The sequence below is a fragment of the Rosa chinensis genome, chromosome 1 (genome assembly GCF_002994745.2).
Source record: "Rosa chinensis cultivar Old Blush chromosome 1, RchiOBHm-V2, whole genome shotgun sequence".
NCBI lineage: Eukaryota > Viridiplantae > Streptophyta > Magnoliopsida > Rosales > Rosaceae > Rosa > Rosa chinensis.
This window is the reverse complement of record NC_037088.1, coordinates 17,861,368-17,880,590: the sequence shown is the minus strand read 5'-3', so window position 1 is coordinate 17,880,590 and position 19,223 is coordinate 17,861,368. Positions and strand designations below refer to the sequence as shown.

Sequence of the window (19,223 nt, the reverse complement as noted above, 5' to 3'; positions counted from 1 at the left end):
TCCCCGGCTTAGAACGATACCCTACTTACTCTTAACTACAATCTGATGCAGGGTTTTAAATTGGCACTCACTTTGAGTTTATCAATTTTTTTGCGCCGTTGCCGGGGATTGAAATTTATTCTTATCAATTGTGTTGATTATTGTTTATAGGGCTAAATACTAGTTACTACCTTGTGGTTTAGGTCCAAAATCAATTCAGTCCCTAGACTTTTATATTCATCAAAAACACTATGTACTTTCAATTTTGATCTAATAGGTCCAATTCGTTAATATTTTGTTATGGGTCCAATTGCGCTTCAATATTCCGGAGGGAGGAGCGGCAACAAAGGAGGAGTTGCCAGAATTGGGCTTGAGGGGAGGTAAGAGGAGGAGTCGTCGAGTCCTTGGCTTCTTCTCTACTCAAACTCTTTAACGATTCAAATCAGTTCTTCTGCTTTTGGTTTCCATCAAGTAAAAAATCAGAACTATTTGGGCTCCTAGTATCCCAATTTTTTTTTTTTTTCGCTGTTACGAGTTTTGGGAGAAAAATTATATGAAATGTCAAATTTAGCCCTTAAAATGGGACCACAGCAGCAGTTGGTCAGTGCCAGCTCAGCACTTAACGTCTAATTTGGATGTTTGAGAAAATTTTGGGTACGGTTGATTGAAATTGAAAATTGCTGATGAAATTGAAATAGGAGGGACTAACATGATGTCAAGTCAAACATCAGGGTAGTAAACTGAAATTTATTTCTTTAAAAAAAATTAACTCGGTTGCCTTTGTTTTCATATTGGTCAAAGAGATTTACAAAATATACACTTATATTTACACTTATATTTCCCTAAGGGGAGTCAAATCACGGGGAGATAAACATCCTGCAATTTTTACATAGGTTGATAAAGCTCGTCCCCACGAGAGTGTGAGTGCTAACGAGTCGAGAAAAGAAGTTGAAAGGGAGTGGTTATGTGCATTTTAGTTTGATTTATATTTAGGGTTGACCACGTGGATCGAAGCCAAAACGATGACGAAAACAAGTAAATTTTTTACCTTCTCCATATTTCCTCGCCTTGAGCATATCCAACTGTCGAATTTGTTGAATTTTATTTCCTCCATCTTGTTCATTGTAGAATGTATATTTTTTTCTACAATATTAGTAGACATATAAAGTCATTGTGTGAACCAAAAAAATAATTAAAATTGAAAATGGTTAGATTTGACTTTAGTTGGTCTTCATAGTTAATTTTTCTAAACTTAAATGTTAAATTTAATATAATCAAGCAAAATCTACCAAAGAATTCAATTTTGTTTTTATTTTTTCTTTTCTAATTCATTTTTAGGTCATTTATGTCGTCGAAATGAGAATAATAAACAAAAAAACAAAAAACTTTTTATTATTATAAATTAGAACAAAGAAAAAAAGAAAAAATGGAAAAACGAAAGGGAATGAGATGGCTCAATCCTGGGCGGCTGGGCTGCCACCATTAAATTTGCAATACTGTGTTTACTTTTAACTTCAACACTTAAACAGTTTCTTCTAATTTCACAGAGAAAGAAATATGGTAGCTGATATCTTTGCAAAAGAAAGTATTCATTATTCTGCTAGTATTTGTACTTTCACCTCTCCTCACGCTTTAATTGTTGAAGGCTTGATGATATCCCGGGTTTTGCTAGACCTAGGGAAGTCGTTAACAATGGCTGAGTAGTCTTCTTTTTTATTTGTTGGGCTTGTAAGCTTGTTGCCTCCATTTTACCAAAAAAAAAAAAAAAAAAAGGTTAATGACTTTCTAGGAAAGTAAGTAGTCAGTCGTTTACAGCTGTATCTTTCTACAGCTGGAATTTGGAACAAAAGGAGAGAGCAAAAAGAGTGAGAAAGGGGCGTGTATCTTTCTACAGTAGGAATTTGGAACCCAATTCCCACTCAACTGAGAACCCAATTCCCCGAGTTTTGTTGGTTCATAATGGCTCTGTTCCGAGGTCACAAGGCCTCCCTTTCCAGATATACTACTTCTCCTTATCCATTTAGCTATCACGTATTCTTGAGCTTTAGAGGTGAAGACACCCGAAAGAACTTCGCTGATCACCTCTACACTGCCCTTGTCAATGCCGGATTTCATACTTTCCGGGATGACGGACTCGAGAAAGGGGAGAATATCAAGCAAGAGCTTGCGAATGCCATTCGAGAGTCACGAACTTCTGTCATTGTGTTTTCGAAAGACTACGCCTCTTCCAGATGGTGTCTGGAGGAGCTTGTCACGATCCTTGAACGCAAGAGGACCTCCAATCATTTCGTTTTACCAGTCTTCTACGACGTTGATCCATCCCATCTGAGGAACCAGACTGCAAGTGTTGCAGAAACATTTACTAGACACCAGAAAACTCAATCGTCGAGTAAAGTGAGAAGATGGCGGGCAGCACTTAAACAAGTTGCAGATCTAGCAGGAATGGATTTACAAAATGAAGCTGACGGGTATGTAAATTCAGATCATAACTAAAGCCTTGAGTAATTACTTCTAACAACTGTATATGCATGTCATGTAATCTGTTGATTTTATTCGCATATCTAATTCTTTGAAATTGATAGACTCATAGCTGGCTACCTTGTATGATATATTTTTGTTTTGATTGCAATTTGTAGGCATGAGTCGAAGTTTATCCAGAAGATTGTTGGAGTGATTCGAGACAAGCTAGGTCGTGTCCCCCTAAGCGATGTCCAGAAGGAATTAGAGGATAAGTTGTTATCTGTTAACCCTGTTCTTGATGACGCCGAGGGGAAGCAACTGAAATTCCAAACGACTGTGAAGCCATGGCTCCATAAGCTTAAAGAGGCTGTCTATGAGGCTGAGGACCTGTTGCAGGAGATCAAAACACAAGTGTTGAGGCAAAAGAAGAATGACAAATATGGGAGTAGCACCAGTAAGGTACAAGAGCTCATCTCTACTCCATCTCATGCTTTTGACTCAGCTTTAATATACTCCAGGGTAGATGAAGTTCTTGAAAAACTAGACAACATTTCGAAGCAGACAAAAGATGTCCTTGATTCGGAAGTAACCACTGGACACAGAGTATCACAACCACTACCGTCAATTTCTTTGGTAGAAAAGTCTGTGTATGGAAGAGATGAAGAGAAAGAAAGATTGGTTAAATTATTGCTATCAGATGATGAGACTGGCAATGAAACAGGTGTGATTCCTATTGTGGGTATGGGTGGGATCGGAAAGACCACCCTTGCCCAGTTTGTATACAATGATGTTAGAGTGAAGCAACATTTTCACCTCCAAGCATGGGTATGCGTTTCAAAAGAATTTGATGTTTTTAGGATCTCGCAACACATTTATGAGTCCCTCACCACAGAAGCTTGCCAAAGCACAAACCTAGATCTGCTTCTATCAAAGTTGCAGGCAACTTTGATGGGGAAAAGGTTCTTCTTTGTTCTTGATGACATCTGGAACAAGAATTATAACCAGTTGGAACTCTTAAGGCGTCCCCTTGAGTCTGGAGCACATGGAAGCAAGATCATTGTCACAACACGAGATGAAAATGTTGCACGTATGATGGGTAGCCTTAAAGCTCACAGTCTCATGCCAATGTCTGAGGAAGATAGCTGGTCGTTATTTGAAAAACATGCCTTGAAAAATGGAGGTGTTCCTACACACTCACATCTTGAAAAAATCGGTAGACAAATTGTTCGAAAGTGCAATGGTCTTCCTTTGGCTATTAAGTCCCTTGGGGGTCTCTTATGTTCTAAATTGTTAGTGGAGGAATGGGAAAGTATATTGAACAGTGACATGTGGGAGTTCTCACTGGATGAGAGTGACATTCTGCCATCTCTATGGTTGAGCTATCTAGATCTGCCTCTACATCTCAAGCGTTGTTTTGCCTATTGTTCACTATATCCCAAGAACTATAAATTTCAAAAATCAGAGTTGATTTACTTGTGGAAGGCTGAAGATCTATTGCAACATAAAAAAAACAAAATGGCAGAAGAAGTCGGACAAGACTACTTCAATGATCTAATCTCAAGATCATTTTTTCAACATTCATCAAGTTCCGATGAATACTTCACAATGCATGACCTTATCAATGATTTAGCAAGCTTTGTATCTGGAGAATTTTATTTTAGGTGGGAGGGTACTGATTCACCCAATAGTTTGAGCAAGACTCGTCACTTTTCATATATGTCTAGATATCATGATGAGGCTGATAGCCTAGCGATGTTTGAGGCTTTACAGCAAGCTAAATGTTTGCGCACCTTTCTATCATTAAAACCTCGTTGGTGGTTGCAGTTGAACAAAGGACGATGTGATATATTGCCAAAGTCAGAGTGTTTAAGAGTGCTAAAGTTATATGCATACAATATTGAGGAATTGCCTGATTCAATTCACAACTTCAAACATCTTACGTACTTGGACTTGTCTGCGACTCCCATAAAAAAGTTAACTGATACAATTTGTACTTTGTATAACTTGCAAGTATTGTTGTTGTCAAACTGTCGAGGCCTTATTGAACTGCCAGCCAAGTTGCGAAGATTGATCAACTTGAGCCATCTGGATATTACAAAGACAAAGCTAAAAAAGATGCCACCACAAATGGGGAGGTTGAAAGACCTCCAGATGCTACCAGAGTTTGTGCTAGACAAGCACACTGCTGGGGATAATTTGGCAGAGTTAAAGAAGCTTGAAAAATTGCGTGGAAGACTTCGTATCTCAGGGCTTGTGCATAGCAGCGGTTTGGAGGCCTACATACTGAGGGACAAGAAGTTTCTTAAGGAACTGGTTTTGGATTGGGGACGAAGGCATGTCTTCGCTTACATTTATACGGTAGAAGAAAGAGAAGTGCTTGAGAAGCTCCAACCTCACCTGAACCTGGAAAGGCTTACAATTAAAGGTTATGGAGGCAAAATGTTTTCAGGTTGGTCAGAATATTATCCTTCCTCTGCTCTTGGTTATCTTGAACTTGTTGATTGTGTGAATTGTATCTCCTTGCCACCATTGGGACAGCTACCTTCCCTCAGAGAGCTTCATATTTCTAAGTTACATGGAGTGGTGTCCGTTGGTTCTGAATTCTATTATGGTGACGGCAACACTTCTAGTGTGAATAAACCATTTAGATCTCTACGGTCTTTGAAATTCGACAATATGAGTGGATGGAAAGATTGGTCTTATGGTGGAGGTGACGATAATGAAGGTGGGGTTTTTCCTAATCTCGTTCATCTTGAAGTGATAGACTGTCCCAATCTTACCGGGAGATTAGTTTCAGACAGTCTCCCATCTCTTGTGTCTTTGACGGTATTGCATTGCCCAGAATTGGAATGTTTTCCGGAAGATGGATTCCTGTCAAAGTTAAAATCACTTGAACAAGGAAAAGTGAATGCAAAGAGTATTCAGAATCTGAACAAGGGTCTCCGAACACTCACCTCTCTTGAAAGATTGACACTTGAGTTCAGCTGCGACGAAAAAGTAGATTGGTTTGTGGAGGAGCAGGCTGGGATGTTTCCCAGCATTCTCACATATCTCACGATCTGCCGTCTGAATTGTGAGACCATCAACGGTGCCAAGTGGTTTGGCAATCTCAACTCTCTTCAAGAATTGGAGATTTGGAATTGCCCTGCGCTCCGGTGCTTGCCAAATAGTGGACTACCCTCTTCTCTTCAACGCTTGCAGATTTGGCGTTGCCCTGCTCTGCAGTGCTTGCCAGATAGTGGACTACCCTCTTCTCTTACTTACCTATGTATCCATGAATGTCCTTTGCTTGAGAAAAGGTGCCAAAGAGAGACGGGTGAAGATTGGCCCAAGATTGCTCACATCAAGTGCATATCAATTCGATAACGACATGACAACGACAGAAGGCTTCCATTTTCTGCGTGTAAGATCCTATTGTTTGAACTCAGAGGGCTTCCACAGTTCTAGGGTCTTGCTTGAATTCATGATGGATGGGTTTGAGAAAATCGGTTTGACAACGACATGCCAGATGAAGGAGAAACAGACCATTTCCATTTCCTACGGTATGTTGCACATCCCAATTCTGGTCTTTGCGCTTCCCAATTCAGTCTATTGATACTGCGAATATATATGTTGTTGTCAATTGATACTTTGAAAACCTGGGTAATGTGTTTTCTTTCTGCCCTGTTTCTTGATATGCAGCAGTTTCATGGAAAGTGAGCAAAATTTCTTGATATGTTAAGACAGAGATATGCCAAGGTTAAGATTGCTCGCAGGACCAATATTGCCATGTCTTGATGTCTGAGTTGTAAGCATAATCATCAAATTCTTTCTCAGTTGATTAGGTTTACTTACCTCTTCACTTTAGTAGGAAATTTCTGATTTACTGCTATTTTTGCACAGCTTCTCTTCTTATCTGAACTTGCAGACTGTTCTTTATCTCCTCCACTCATTCCCACTGTTTCGAAGCAGAATGAAAATCACAGAGAGATGAGAGCTAATTTTGGGTCAGTCAATACTTGCACTCTTCTGATCTCTCTTCAGTTCCTTCTGGTTGAACTGACTTGGTCTTTCATCAAAGACTTTCTAGAAGGCTTTTAAAGTTGCTCTTTCAATTTAACCTTCACAACCCTGCCACACAAAATATTAAGTACCACAAAAACTTAAAACTCAAGCTAACTAATCTAGCATAACTTTGACAGCTACAACATCTATGCATCTTTCGCAGCATTGGGGTGTGATGAATTTCTACAAAATTTTTTGAACTGGAGTCCACAGTAGTGTGTCTTCCATTTTCTCATTGGAAAACTATAAACAGTACACCGCACAATGTGGAACCAGAAAGTAAAATGAGCAATTGAGTGTACGGTTATAGTTTACTCGATCATTAATATCTTTACTAATCTTGAGTGTACTCTCTTTTTGCATGTAACTTCTGGATTCTCATCTGACTGCAGCTTCAGGGTCGAGCTGATAGTAATGGTTTTCTGTTTTCTTTTGCCAGTGTATACCAGCTCTGTAGAAGTTATAGGTTTGCGCTACCACTAAAGGTATTTTCAGTTTTGTTTAGAATATGGAATTCAAGAATTAATGGTCTTAACTAAAGGTCATTGCTTATCTCTAAGTTCCATTTGATGTTTAGCCTTAGGCCCTACATTTTGGAAAAGATGGAGAGGGAAAGGTGAACTAAGATGTGCGATGTCCTGATAGTCCCATTTGCAGTGCTGCCACTGAAGGTAATTTTACTTCCTTGTGGTGATTTCTGGTTTTTTTTTTTTTTTTTTTGGTTACAAACTTCCTTGTTGTTCTTTGCTTCCATAATTCCATTCTTCTGTAGTATAGGAAAATCGAGAATTAATTACCTCAAACTTGGTGTCCATGACAATAGACAACACATGATCAAATAGTGTTGCACTTTGATTGATAAGAACTGTCCTTACTGGCATATCACTCAATTGATGAGTTTTGTTAAAGGCATGTATTGGTGATTTGGAAATGCCCTGCGCTGCAGTGCTTGCCAGAAACTGGGCTGTCCTCTTCTGTTACATCTTTGAAGATTTCCAATTGCTCTGCTCTCTGGTTCTTGCCAGATAGTGGGCTGCCCACCCTCTTATAAACTTGGAGATTAATGGATGCCCTTTGCTTGAGAAACGGTGCCAAGAAAATACGGGTGAAGATTGGCCCAAGATTGCTCATATCCTCAATATAAAGATCAATGGGAATTGGATATGACATGCCATGTCTCGAGTGGTCTCATTTTGAAGTTATCTGTCAGGTATTTTGTCTTCAATATTTACTTCAACCTACTATAGCTTATATGTTGAAAAGTAGCACCACAAATTTTAAATTACTTCAACCTCAAGGCACAAGGTTTAATTTCTGCGTGTAAGATCCTATTGCTTGAACTCATTGTTGATTTCAGGGTTCTATCTGTTGTTTTCTTTTCTTGAATCTTCTTCTTTTCCATACCAGTACCATCTTTTTCTTCTTTTTCATATTTGTCTAGGAAGAATGCCATGTTTCTCCAATGGAAGGTAGGCCTTAAGCCCTCAACTAGGAATGATCAGCATCCCACTCTCTGGTCCCAAAAATGTTTAATTCAAGTTAACTTACTATCGTAAGGTCAATGAGAAACTCAGCTTGAACTAATTGAACAGTCAAAACTGCAATCTATGCATCATAATCTTTTTCACTGTAACAGAGAACTGGGGTATGTACTGATTTTCTATAAAAATAAAAAACAAAAAAATGTTTGAGCTCAAGTCCACAGTAATGTGTCTTCACTTATTTCATTGACAGATTATAAGCTGTGGACTCTAGACACAATGTGGAACTATATAGTAAATTGAGAAATTGAGTATACAGATAAATTAAGATTACTCAATCATTGATATCTTTATTGATTTCGAGTCTACTTCAACTTCCAGATTCTCTTTCTTCAGGGTCAAGCTAGTTGTAAACTACAAGAGCAGTGCTGCCACTAAAGGTGTGTTTGCTTTCGTATAAAATATGGATTTCAAGAATTAATTATCTTTAAAGGTCGTGGCTTAGGCCCTGCATTTGGGAAAACATGACCAATGTATCTCGTTTATTTTCTGTTCTTTTCCTGCAGCATCCATAATACTTGTTGGACCCTGATCTCAGTAACCAGTTATGAGACCTGTCAAAATTGATAACATCATACTTGAAATTGGTTCTTGCAAAAAAAGAAAAGAAAAAACTGTGTTGCAAATGATTTGCAGAATGTTAAAGAATGGTTGTCTCTGACTTTGGCATAATTACAACATTCTATGCATCATTAAATCTTTTTCATTGTAACACTTATGTGGGTGTGTATTGAATTTCTGACAAATGTTTGAACGTACTGGATTCCATAGTTGTGTCATCCATTTCCTCATTGAAAGATATAAATTGTATTCCACACAATGTGGAACTAGAACGTAAGCTGAGGAATTCAGTATACAGATCTAGTTTGCTACTGGTTAGTATAAGATTAATAACTAATCTTGAGTCTCCTTTCTTTTTTCATGTAACATCTTCTGGATTCTCTTCTGACCACACCTTCAGGGTTGAGCTGATAGTGATGTTTTTCTGTTTCTTTTGCCAGTGTATATCAACTTTCTAGATGTTACAAGTTTACAGTACTATATGCAGTGCTACCACTAAAGGTATTTTTACGTTTGTATTGAATATGGAATTGAAGTATTAATCGTAATTAAAGGGTGTGGCTTATCTCTATGTTCCATTGATCTTTAGCCTTCGGCCCTGCAGTTTGGAAAAGGTGGAAAGAGAGAGGTTAATTTAGATGTGTGATGTCCTGATAATCCCAGAGGCAGTGTTGAAACTGAAGGTATTTTTACTTCCTTGTTGTGCTTTGCTTCCATACTTTTGTATTGAATCTCAAAATGGAGAATTAACTACCTTAAAGCTTATGGCTTTCTCTATCATATCAGGAACATTACATTAATCATCAAAAACACTTGGTCTCTGTGGCAAAAGATATCACATGACCAAACAGTATTGCACCTTGAATGATAAGAACTGCCGTTACTGACATGTAAGATCCTTTCCCTTCCATATCTGTCAATTGAAATTGCAAGGAAGCATTTGAAATTCACTAGGAGTGGCCCGTGGTATTGATTATCTGCATCATGAAAATTTTGCATTTCGATATCAAGCCGCACAACATTCTTCTTGACGAGAAGTTTGTTCCGAAGATTTAAGACTTCGGTCTGGCTAGATTATGCCCCTTAGATGATGACAGTTTAACTTTGACCGCAGCTCGAGGAACCATTGGATACATAGCTCCGGAACTGTTTTACAAGAATATTGGTGGTGTGTCGAACAAAGCTGACATCTATAGTTTTGGAATGTTGTTGATGGAAATAGCAGGGAAAAGAAAGAACTTGAATGCAAATGCGGCCAATACGAGCCAAATTTACTTTCCTTGGGTGTATGACCAGTTAAATGACGGAAAGGAGATGGAGATCGAAGATGCCACGGATGAGGAAAAGAAACTAACAAAGAAAATGTTCATGGTAGCATTGTGGTGCATACAAATGAAGCCTAGTGACCGTCCTAATTCAATGAACAAAGTAGTAGAGATGCTTGAAGGAGAAGTTGAATTCATTCAACTACCTCCAAAGCCTTTCCTATATCCACAAGACACGCCACAACTTTGTCATTATCACTGCAATTGAAAAATGAAGCTCAAGAGTCAATTTGATGATTCAAAATCCAGAAGAAGTGATGTAGCGCCAGTTAATATGAAGTGTTCTTCCATGCTCCGCATATACGCTCTCTATAGAATTTTTTTTTTTTTTTTTGTCTGAAGCTGTGTATAGTTCGTGTACTTTAGATCAACCATTGTATGGGATTTCCTATATTAAACAATGAATGTAGGTGTTGTTGATTATGTGGTGGCTGATGGATTCAAGGGCGGGTTGTGCTTATCGGAAATCATGAGGGAATGTTTGGGAGTTTTGCAGTTCTTGCTACAAAGCTTCTCGTCTTTACCGAAGGTAGCTTAATTCCTACTTGTTATTGAACATGCTCCGATCAGTATCATATTGGTCAGCAGTTGTTTACAAGCTTCGTATTAACCCTATCATGTTCTTTCTCTACACCGGCACTAACACTTGAAAAAAAAAACTGCATAAAAGAAAAGCTGTATATACATATATAATCCAGCAATATATTGCCCAAGTAAGTTACGTACATATAATCCGATAGAATTTAGACATTAGTTGCCTCCCTTAAAGCAATTCTCTTGGTTATAGCTTGCAGCTTAGTGTTGACGTGAGTAGTGCTGGAGGCCAACAATGATGGCAGACAATGGTGGCGGACAAGTTGGTGGCTGGCCGAACAAGTTAGGAGCTAATCCACTATTAGGAATATTTTTTGTAATAGGACTTTATGTATCTTATGTATATATATACTCCATTCTTGGAGAAGAAATATATGAGAAAATTCCCAACCTTCTCCTTCTTTCTGACTTGGTATCAGAGCAGAGATCCAATTTGGACTCTGTTTGTTCCGTGGCGTTTTTTCTTTGTTTTTTCGGGTTCTTTTGCTCCAGTTCTCCGCATCTTCTGTCCAAAATCTGTAGCAATTCGGCCATCAATCTGTTCCGTTGGTTCCTTTGAGTTCTTTTGGGTTCTTTTGATTGGTACAGAGAGAAACACAAGCAGAGCTATTTCTTAGCAGCCCAGAATTTCTCCGCCACTGCCGCCGCTGCTGCCTCCGCCGCTCTGCTCCGTCAAATCTTTTCTTTGGTTCTTAGGTCCTTCCTCTTTCTTCGAGGTTGCTTTCCCCCGACAATCACAGTATAATTTTGTAGAAGTCTTGGCCCAATTCATCAACAGCTGTGGGAGTATCTCGGCTCAATCCCTTTGTCAGCTGCCGCTTCGCCAGCCACCACACCAACAGCAGCAGGTCGGTCACGTCTCAGCCACAACGCTTGTTGACGAACGCACAGCAGCTTCGTCCAAAATCAGCAGTAGTTCAGCCCAGTCCAAACCATCACCTCGCTCATAACTTTGGTTACCTTCACTCAAGCATCCGCTTCGTCCAAAATCTGCAGCAGTCTAGCCCAGTCTAAACTACAGCAGCAGCAACCTCAGGATCCGACATCCAGCAGCAGCAGCTCCAACCTGTCACCCACCCAATTTTGATTAATCAACACCTTTTTTCTCTGTTCCTTGCTCCATTCCATTAATTAAGGTCAACCCAGCCAATACCTTGCTGGCAACCTTTTTTTGTTTGAGGAGCTGCCAACTATATCTATTAATCATACTATTTGATTCCCCCACCAACCGCATTTCATTAATCCTTCCACATTTCCTCTCCACACTTCCCAATTTCTTTTATTAAGTTTCAAACACCACCCACAAACCCGTACACAACCAACTTTCACTTTCCACCCACTTTTTTTTATTCTATTAAACTTTCCAACACCCACCGATTAAACAAAAGCTCACCATCCTCACTTTTTCTAAAAGTAAAAAAAAAAAAAAAAAAAAAAATTCAGTATTTAATTTCAGTAATTCCGGTTGGAGAGGAGGGAACAATATTGGAGGGAGTTGAAGTCAGAAAGGCCAAACAGCAGTCCACCAGATGACAGAACCTGCTTTCTACTGTGTTGGAGGACAAGATCTCTCTGAGGGTAATGTTTCCTTGACTAAGGAAACTTGAGGTAAAATTGGTTTTGCTTTACATGTTTCTGACTTTACTGGTAGTGATACATGGATAATTGATTCTGGTGCGTCTGATCATATGACCTACGACAAATCTTTCTTTGTGTCTATGTCATCTCCTTCTATATCTCGTGTCTCTAATGCAAATGGTGCGTCTTTTCCAGTCTTAGGTATTGGGTCTATTCAGGTTACACCATCCATGGTTTTACATGATGTCCTTTATGTGCCCTCGTTGTCTCATCATCTTTTATCTGTATCTCAATTAAACTCGCAGAATAAGTGCTCAGTAACTTTTTATCCAATGTATGTTGTTTTTCAAAATCTGTGCAATCGGGTGATCATTGGTAAGGGAGATCTGAGAGGGAGACTGTTTCACTTAGATTGCATGTACGCAGGACAAACACAAGCACCAGAACAGCCTTTGGCATTGACATTGAGTTCTGATCGGCTGAGTGAGGTATGGTTGTGGCACAGACGTTTGGGTCATCCATCCTTTAGAGTTATGAAGAAATCCATGCCTTCGTTATTTTTGGGAATAAGTGATTCTAGTTTGCATTGTGAAACTTGTGCTTTGGCTAAAAGTCATAGATCTAGCTATCCTTCGAGCTTTCATTCTAGTACTATGCCTTTTGAGTTAATTCATTCAGACGTGTGGGGTCCTTCTAAACATTCTACCCTTTCTGGAATGCGATATTTTGTGTTATTCATCGATGACTTTACCCGATTATCCTGGGTTGTTTTACTTAAATCCAAAGATTCTGTTTTCTCTGCCTTTAGAGCATTTCATAGTCTTGTTCGTACTCAATATGATGCTCATGTTAAGGTTTTTCGTTCTGATAATGGGGGTGAGTTTGTTAACCATTCTTTTCATGAATATTTCCAACACCACGGCATAATCCATCAAACTTCCTGTCCACAGACACCTGAGCAAAATGGGGTGTCTGAACGGAAAAATCGTCACCTTCTGGATATGGCTCGGTCTCTGTTACTTAGTGCTAACATGCCTAAATACCTTTGGGGAGAGGCCGTTTTGTGTGCTTCTCATCTTATCAATCGCCTTCCCTCTGCCCCTCTTCAAGGTCGTGTCCCACTTGAGGTCTTGTCTAACTATGTTTCTATCCCATCATCTAATACCCTTCCTGCTCGTGTCTTTGGTTGTGTTGCCTATGTTCACCTGTATAAGAATCAAAGGTCAAAATTAGATGCTAGAGCCCTTAAGTGTGTGTTTGTTGGGTATGGCTCTCATCAGAAAGGTTACAAATGTTATCATCCACAATCCCAAAAGTTTTATGTCACCATGGATGTTTCTTTCAGAGAAGATGCCTGTTATTTCTTGCCTCCTGTGACTCCTCGTCAGGGGGAGAGGTCTTATTATTATGAAGATTTGTTCAATGGGCAAGATGAGAGTCTGGAATCTGAGTTCTCAAGGTTAGAGTGTTTAGGAACGGAGCTGGAAAAGGAGGGTAGAAGCTCTACCGACCCATCATCAGAGTTAGAAACGGAAAATAGGGAAAATATGGATCTGGTTGGAGAAGAAGCTTTGGGCAATGTGTTACCGACTGGTCAACCGGATCAGTCTGACCAGTCGGCCGGAGAGATAGTTTCAGACCCTGTTTCTGATAATGTTCTGCAGTCTTCTGATGGTGTTTTAAACAATTCTTCCTTCTCTCCCTCTCCTTCAGCGGTCTCACCTGCTCAATCATCACCCGAAGTATGTCCTAATCTTTCCTTGTCTAATAGTTCTTCTGTGTCAGGTAGTGTTCCTACCAAAATCTTGCCCAGTCGTTCAACCCGTGGTCAGCCTCCGAAACACTATGAACCTACTCTAAGTGCTAAGGCTAAATACCCTGTTGCTAAATATGTGTCGACCCATAGGTTATCTAAACCGTATGCAGCATTTGTGAATCAATTATCTTCTGTGTCTCTTCCTAGTAAAGTGCAGGATGCCATGAAGGATGAGAAGTGGATGAAAGCAATGACAGTCGAGATGGATGCACTTGAGAAGAATTGTACGTGGGAGTTGGTGTCATTACCACCAGGGAAGAAGACAGTTGGTTGTCGGTGGGTGTATACAGTGAAACATAATTCGGATGGTTCAGTGGATCGGTACAAGGCAAGATTAGTGGCTAAAGGTTATACTCAGAAGTATGGAGTGGATTATGATGAGACATTTGCACCAGTGGCCAAAATTAACACAATTCGGGTACTTCTCTCGTTAGCTGCTAATCTTGATTGGCCTTTGCAACAGTTTGATGTTAAGAATGCATTCTTGCATGGTGATCTGCATGAAGAGGTTTATATGGATTTGCCTCCTGGATATGGTACTTCCACTGGAGAGCAGGTGGTGTGCAAATTGAAGAAGTCGCTTTATGGCTTGAAGCAGTCTCCCAGAGCTTGGTTTGGCCGGTTCACCAAGTTCATGAAGAAAATTGGGTACCGACAGAGCAATTCAGATCATACCTTGTTTCTTAAACATCGGTGTGGTAAAGTGACTGCCTTGATTATTTATGTTGATGACATGGTTGTGACAGGTGATGACATTGAAGAAATTCAAAGGTTACAAGGTCAGTTGTCCTCTGAATTTGAGATGAAAGATTTGGGTAATTTGAAATATTTCTTGGGAATTGAAGTTGCTCGTGGCAAGGATTGTATTGTGTTGAGTCAGAGAAAGTATGTCCTAGACTTGCTGGCAGAAACAGGTATGCTTGATTGTAAACCAGTTGCTACTCCTATCGAGCAGAACCATCAGTTAGCAGAGTATTTAGATCAAGTACCCACAAATAAAGGGAGATACCAGAGGTTAGTTGGCCGGTTGATTTATTTATCCCACACGAGACCAGATTTAGCTTATGCAGTTAGTGTGGTGAGTCAGTTTATGCATAATCCCAGTGAAGCCCATATGGATGCTGTATTTCGTATCTTGCAGTATTTAAAGTCTGCTCCAGGGAAGGGATTAATCTTTTCAAAATACAGTCACTTGGATGTTTCCGGATACACAGATGCAGACTGGGCAGGTAATATTACAGATCGCAGGTCTACTTCGGGCTACTTCACATTTCTGGGTGGTAACTTGGTTACTTGGAAGAGCAAGAAACAAAAGGTGGTGGCTCGCTCTAGTGCTGAAGCAGAGTATAGAGGAATGGGCCGAGGACTTTGTGAGATGTTGTGGTTGAGAAATTTATTGAATGATTTGGGGTTCAGACAGAAAAAGGCTATGTCGCTTTATTGTGATAACAAAGCTGCAATTGAAATTGCTCACAATCCTGTTCAGCACGATCGCACGAAACATGTGGAGGTAGATCGACACTTCATTAAAGAAAAGCTGGATGGACAGATCATTTTGTTTCCCTTCGTTCCTACTGAAGAACAGTTGGCAGATATTCTTACAAAGGCTCTCTCGACTAAAGCTTTTTATGACTCACTTGACAAGTTGGGCATTCGTGATCTGTATGCACCAACTTGAGGGGGAGTGTTGACGTGAGTAGTGCTGGAGGCCAACAATGATGGCAGACAATGGTGGCGGACAAGTTGGTGGCTGGCCGAACAAGTTAGGAGCTAATCCACTATTAGGAATATTTTTTGTAATAGGACTTTATGTATCTTATGTATATATATACTCCATTCTTGGAGAAGAAATATGTGAGAAAATTCCCAACCTTCTCCTTCTTTCTGACTCTTAGCTTCTAGTGAGGCAAGCTTTGCCTCATCATATCCAATCAATTCATCCTCGGGAAGCCCTGCACTCCTTGTTAGGTGCTGCAACACCATCATCATGGTGTCTTCGGAATTTATAGTATTGTAATCAACATGCAACTTCTTACTCGGAATTGTAGAATCGCTGTAAATTTGTATGTAATTAGGATTTTATTTAATTAAGATATCCTGTAATTATGGAAAGATTGTTTCCAATTAGAGTTAGACTACTCCTTTGTTCTTGTATATATACCCTCATTGTGGGATGACTAGAATTATCGAATTAACCCGAATTGATGTATTCTCTTCTACTTGGTATCAGAGCAGGTTTAATCCTTTGAACTTGTGCTGCATCCTTTGAATCCCGAATCCTGAAGAACACCACAAACAGCTGCTTACCACCACCATTGAATTCCAAACCACCATCACCCTACCTTTTTTAGAAAAAAAAAAAATTCAGATCCATCTTGAAACCCTAGAAAACCCAATCTTGCAAAAATCCCGAATTCCTCAATGGCCGGACCTGTAATTGAAGGTGAACAGTCAAATCCTGAGAAGGCAATGGTGCTATCCTCACAAGTCATCCATCACCACTACACCACCCAACATGACAACTCTGCGTTCCCAACAAGTGTTGTCTTGAATGAATCCAACTACACCATATGGGCTCCTCTCATGCGGATGCGCATTGGAGCACGAGGGAAGGTTGGTTATTTGACCGGAGTGAAGGCTGAACCCGCCATAAATTCTGCAGAGTATGAAGCTTGGGCCACGGACAATGAAAAGGTGAAAAGCTGGCTCATTGACTCCATGGAGTCCTCTCTTATGAACCGGTATATTCGTCTCCCTCCTACAAAAGATATTTGGGAAGCTGTTGAGAAAACTTTTTATGATGATTCTAATGAAACCCGGATTTTTGAATTGAACAAGAAGTGTTTTGAAGCAAAGCAAAACGGACGGCCTATTCCTACCTACTATAATGAGTTAGTGGCGATGTTCCAAGAGATTGATCAAAGGGTGGCCTCTCAGAATGATAATGTTGGAGCTGTAGTTCAAGAGACCTCAGCGATGTCTCGGATGCGTGTTCGCATGTTTTTGAGTGGACTTGACCTAGAGTATGATCAGGTGCGTGGAGAAATCCTGCGCAAGGAACCTAAATTCTCTTTGGAGCAGAGTTATGCTTACATTCACAAGGTGCAATCAGAGAAATAGGCTATGGGGCATTCGATACCTACCGAATCTTCTGTTATGGCTGTCCAACGCAAACCAAGACCTCCTCCAGGCTTCTCAGGTCCTTCTTCACATTGTCCTCTAGGTAAACCAAATCCATATGCAAATAGAAAGTGCATTGTGTGTGGGGAACTAGGTCATAGCAAAGAGAGGTGCTATGAAGTGATTGGTTACCCTGATTGGTGGGACTTCACCAAGAAACCACGAAAGAATCTGAGCAAGGCAGCCATTGCTACTACAGAGGAAGAGTGTCTAGACAATGCCTCCGCTAATGTAGCGCAATCAGGTATGAAGGGTAAGGTTACTTTGAATAATACATGGATAATTGATACAGGTGCATCTGATCATATGACCAATGACCCTAATCTTGTGAAAAACCTTAGACATTCCCCTTAAGTTATTGTCTCTACTGCTGATGGTACTCTAACTTTGGTCACCGAAGAAGGTTCTATTGTTTTATCTGATACATTAACCCTTGAATTTGTCTTAGTTGTTCCATCACTAGCTTATAATCTCCTGTCTGTTGGTCAAATTATTTTAGCACTTGCATGTATTGTGACCTTCTATCCGTCTTTCTGTGTGTTTCAGGACATTCTGACTTGGCGGATCCTTGGTTATGGTGTTAGAAGGGGGAAATTGTACTACCTGGATCTGACAGAGACTGGAGAGAACCAGAAGCATCTTTTGGGGCAAGCTAATTAGATCAATGGGGTAGAGAATGCGAAGGAAGCTGTATGGTTATGGCATCGCCGTTTAGGTCATCTATCTTTTAGTTATCTTAAGAAGCTACAACCTCATTTGTTTTCTGTTGTCAGTGATTTGGATTTCCATTGTGACATTTGTGAACTAGCCAAGAGCCACCGTGTTTCATATTCACCAAGTCTTAATAAAAGTCCAGTTCCTTTTATGAAAATTCACTCTGATGTCTGAGGTCCTGCGAAAATTCCTTCTCTTTCTAGAGCTCAATATTATGTAACGTTTATTGATGATTGTACTCGCATGACACGGGTATCATTACTGAAGAATAAGAGTGATGTATTTGGGATGTTTACCGAATTTCACAAAATGGTGGCAACTCAGTATCAAAAATCCATTAGAGTGTTTCAGTCTGACAATGGTAGAGAGTTTGTGAATGGCCCTATGATTGAGTTTTGCCGGTCACATGGAATTCGTCATCAAACCTCCAATTCTTATACTCCTCAACATAATGGTTTAGCATAACGAAAGAACAGGCAGTTGATGGAAGTTGTTCGTACTTCCTTGTTTGGCATGAATGTACCTCGGTCCTATTGGGGAGAAGCAGCAAAATCAGCAGCATATCTTATCAACTGTACTCCTTCATGGGTGATTGAGTTTCAGAATCCTCATCAGAAGCTTCATACACTTTTGACCATCCCTTCTATGCCTAATTTGGAGCCCTGGGTGTTTGGGTGCACAGCCTATGTTCATATTCCCAAGCCTCAATGCAGCAAGCTTGATCCCCATGCCCGTAAGTGTATCTTTGTTGGTTATGCTGACTTCCAGAAGGGTTATCGATGTTATGATCCTCTTACTGGCACTATACATGTCTCTCTTGATGTTGCTTTTCGTGAATCCGAGCCTTATTACTCAGGGGGAGCTTCTCAGTCTTCCCTTCAGGGAGAGAGAGGTTGTGAAGGGAATCCTCGTTCTATTATTGATTTTGATGTCTTTGAAGACTTGGAAAATTTGGAGGATAGATTTGAAGGTAGAAATTCGGAAACATAAAATGTGACTGCCGAACAGAATGCGACTGCCAAACAAAGTGTCGCGAATTCCGAAATAGAAAATGAAACTGCCGAATAGAGTGTTGTGAATTCTGAGACAGAAGAGACGACTTTCCTGGATAGTTTGAATCAAAATCAAGACGTATCTGAAGCTCACACACAAGATATTCCCCCTTCTGCATCACCAACTGAAGATCCCGGTCAGAATGATCCACCTTAGGTACCCCTAAACTTTAATGAGTCCTCTGGGTTAGACAATGTTGAACCTAGGAAATCACAAAGGGTTACCAAGGGAATTCCTAAGAAACAATATGAACCAGATATCAAAGCCAAAGCTAAATACCCTATAGCTAATTTTATGTCTAACTATAGGATTTCTGGGTCACATGCACTTGTTGTTGATCAATTATCTATTGTATCTATTCCTAGTAATGTGCAGGAT

General features: G+C 40.0%; 2 protein-coding genes and 1 pseudogene across 25 annotated transcripts; all 3 read left to right on the top strand.

Moving 5' to 3' along the window:
• The first annotated feature begins 1,836 nt into the window (after positions 1-1,836).
• On the top strand, positions 1,837-11,956 carry LOC112182302 (putative disease resistance RPP13-like protein 1). Of its 24 annotated transcripts, XM_040512813.1 has the most exons (13): positions 1,837-2,447; positions 2,616-5,981; positions 6,121-6,226; positions 6,322-6,425; positions 6,923-6,968; positions 7,061-7,154; positions 7,261-7,693; positions 8,346-8,404; positions 9,026-9,086; positions 9,175-9,268; positions 9,372-9,475; positions 9,700-10,439; positions 10,698-11,956. In XM_040512813.1, the coding sequence occupies exons 1-2, from the start codon at positions 1,939-1,941 to the stop codon at positions 5,803-5,805; spliced, it is 3,699 nt and encodes a 1,232-aa protein (XP_040368747.1). In that variant the 5' UTR covers positions 1,837-1,938; the 3' UTR covers positions 5,806-5,981; positions 6,121-6,226; positions 6,322-6,425; positions 6,923-6,968; positions 7,061-7,154; positions 7,261-7,693; positions 8,346-8,404; positions 9,026-9,086; positions 9,175-9,268; positions 9,372-9,475; positions 9,700-10,439; positions 10,698-11,956. The 24 variants fall into 24 exon arrangements, with proteins under 24 accessions (XP_040368747.1, XP_024176512.1, XP_024176520.1 ...); XM_024320744.2 differs by having other exon boundaries at positions 6,124-6,226; positions 9,700-11,944; XM_024320752.2 differs by having other exon boundaries at positions 7,509-7,693; positions 9,700-11,944.
• LOC112182306 lies at positions 9,555-11,944 on the top strand (annotated as a pseudogene).
• A 4,165-nt stretch (positions 11,957-16,121) lies between the features above and the next one.
• Positions 16,122-17,671, top strand: LOC121051022. The gene is made up of 2 exons (XM_040512827.1): positions 16,122-17,322; positions 17,625-17,671. The coding sequence occupies exon 1, from the start codon at positions 16,320-16,322 to the stop codon at positions 17,016-17,018; it is 699 nt and encodes a 232-aa protein (XP_040368761.1). The 5' UTR covers positions 16,122-16,319; the 3' UTR covers positions 17,019-17,322; positions 17,625-17,671.
• The last annotated feature ends 1,552 nt before the right edge of the window (positions 17,672-19,223 follow it).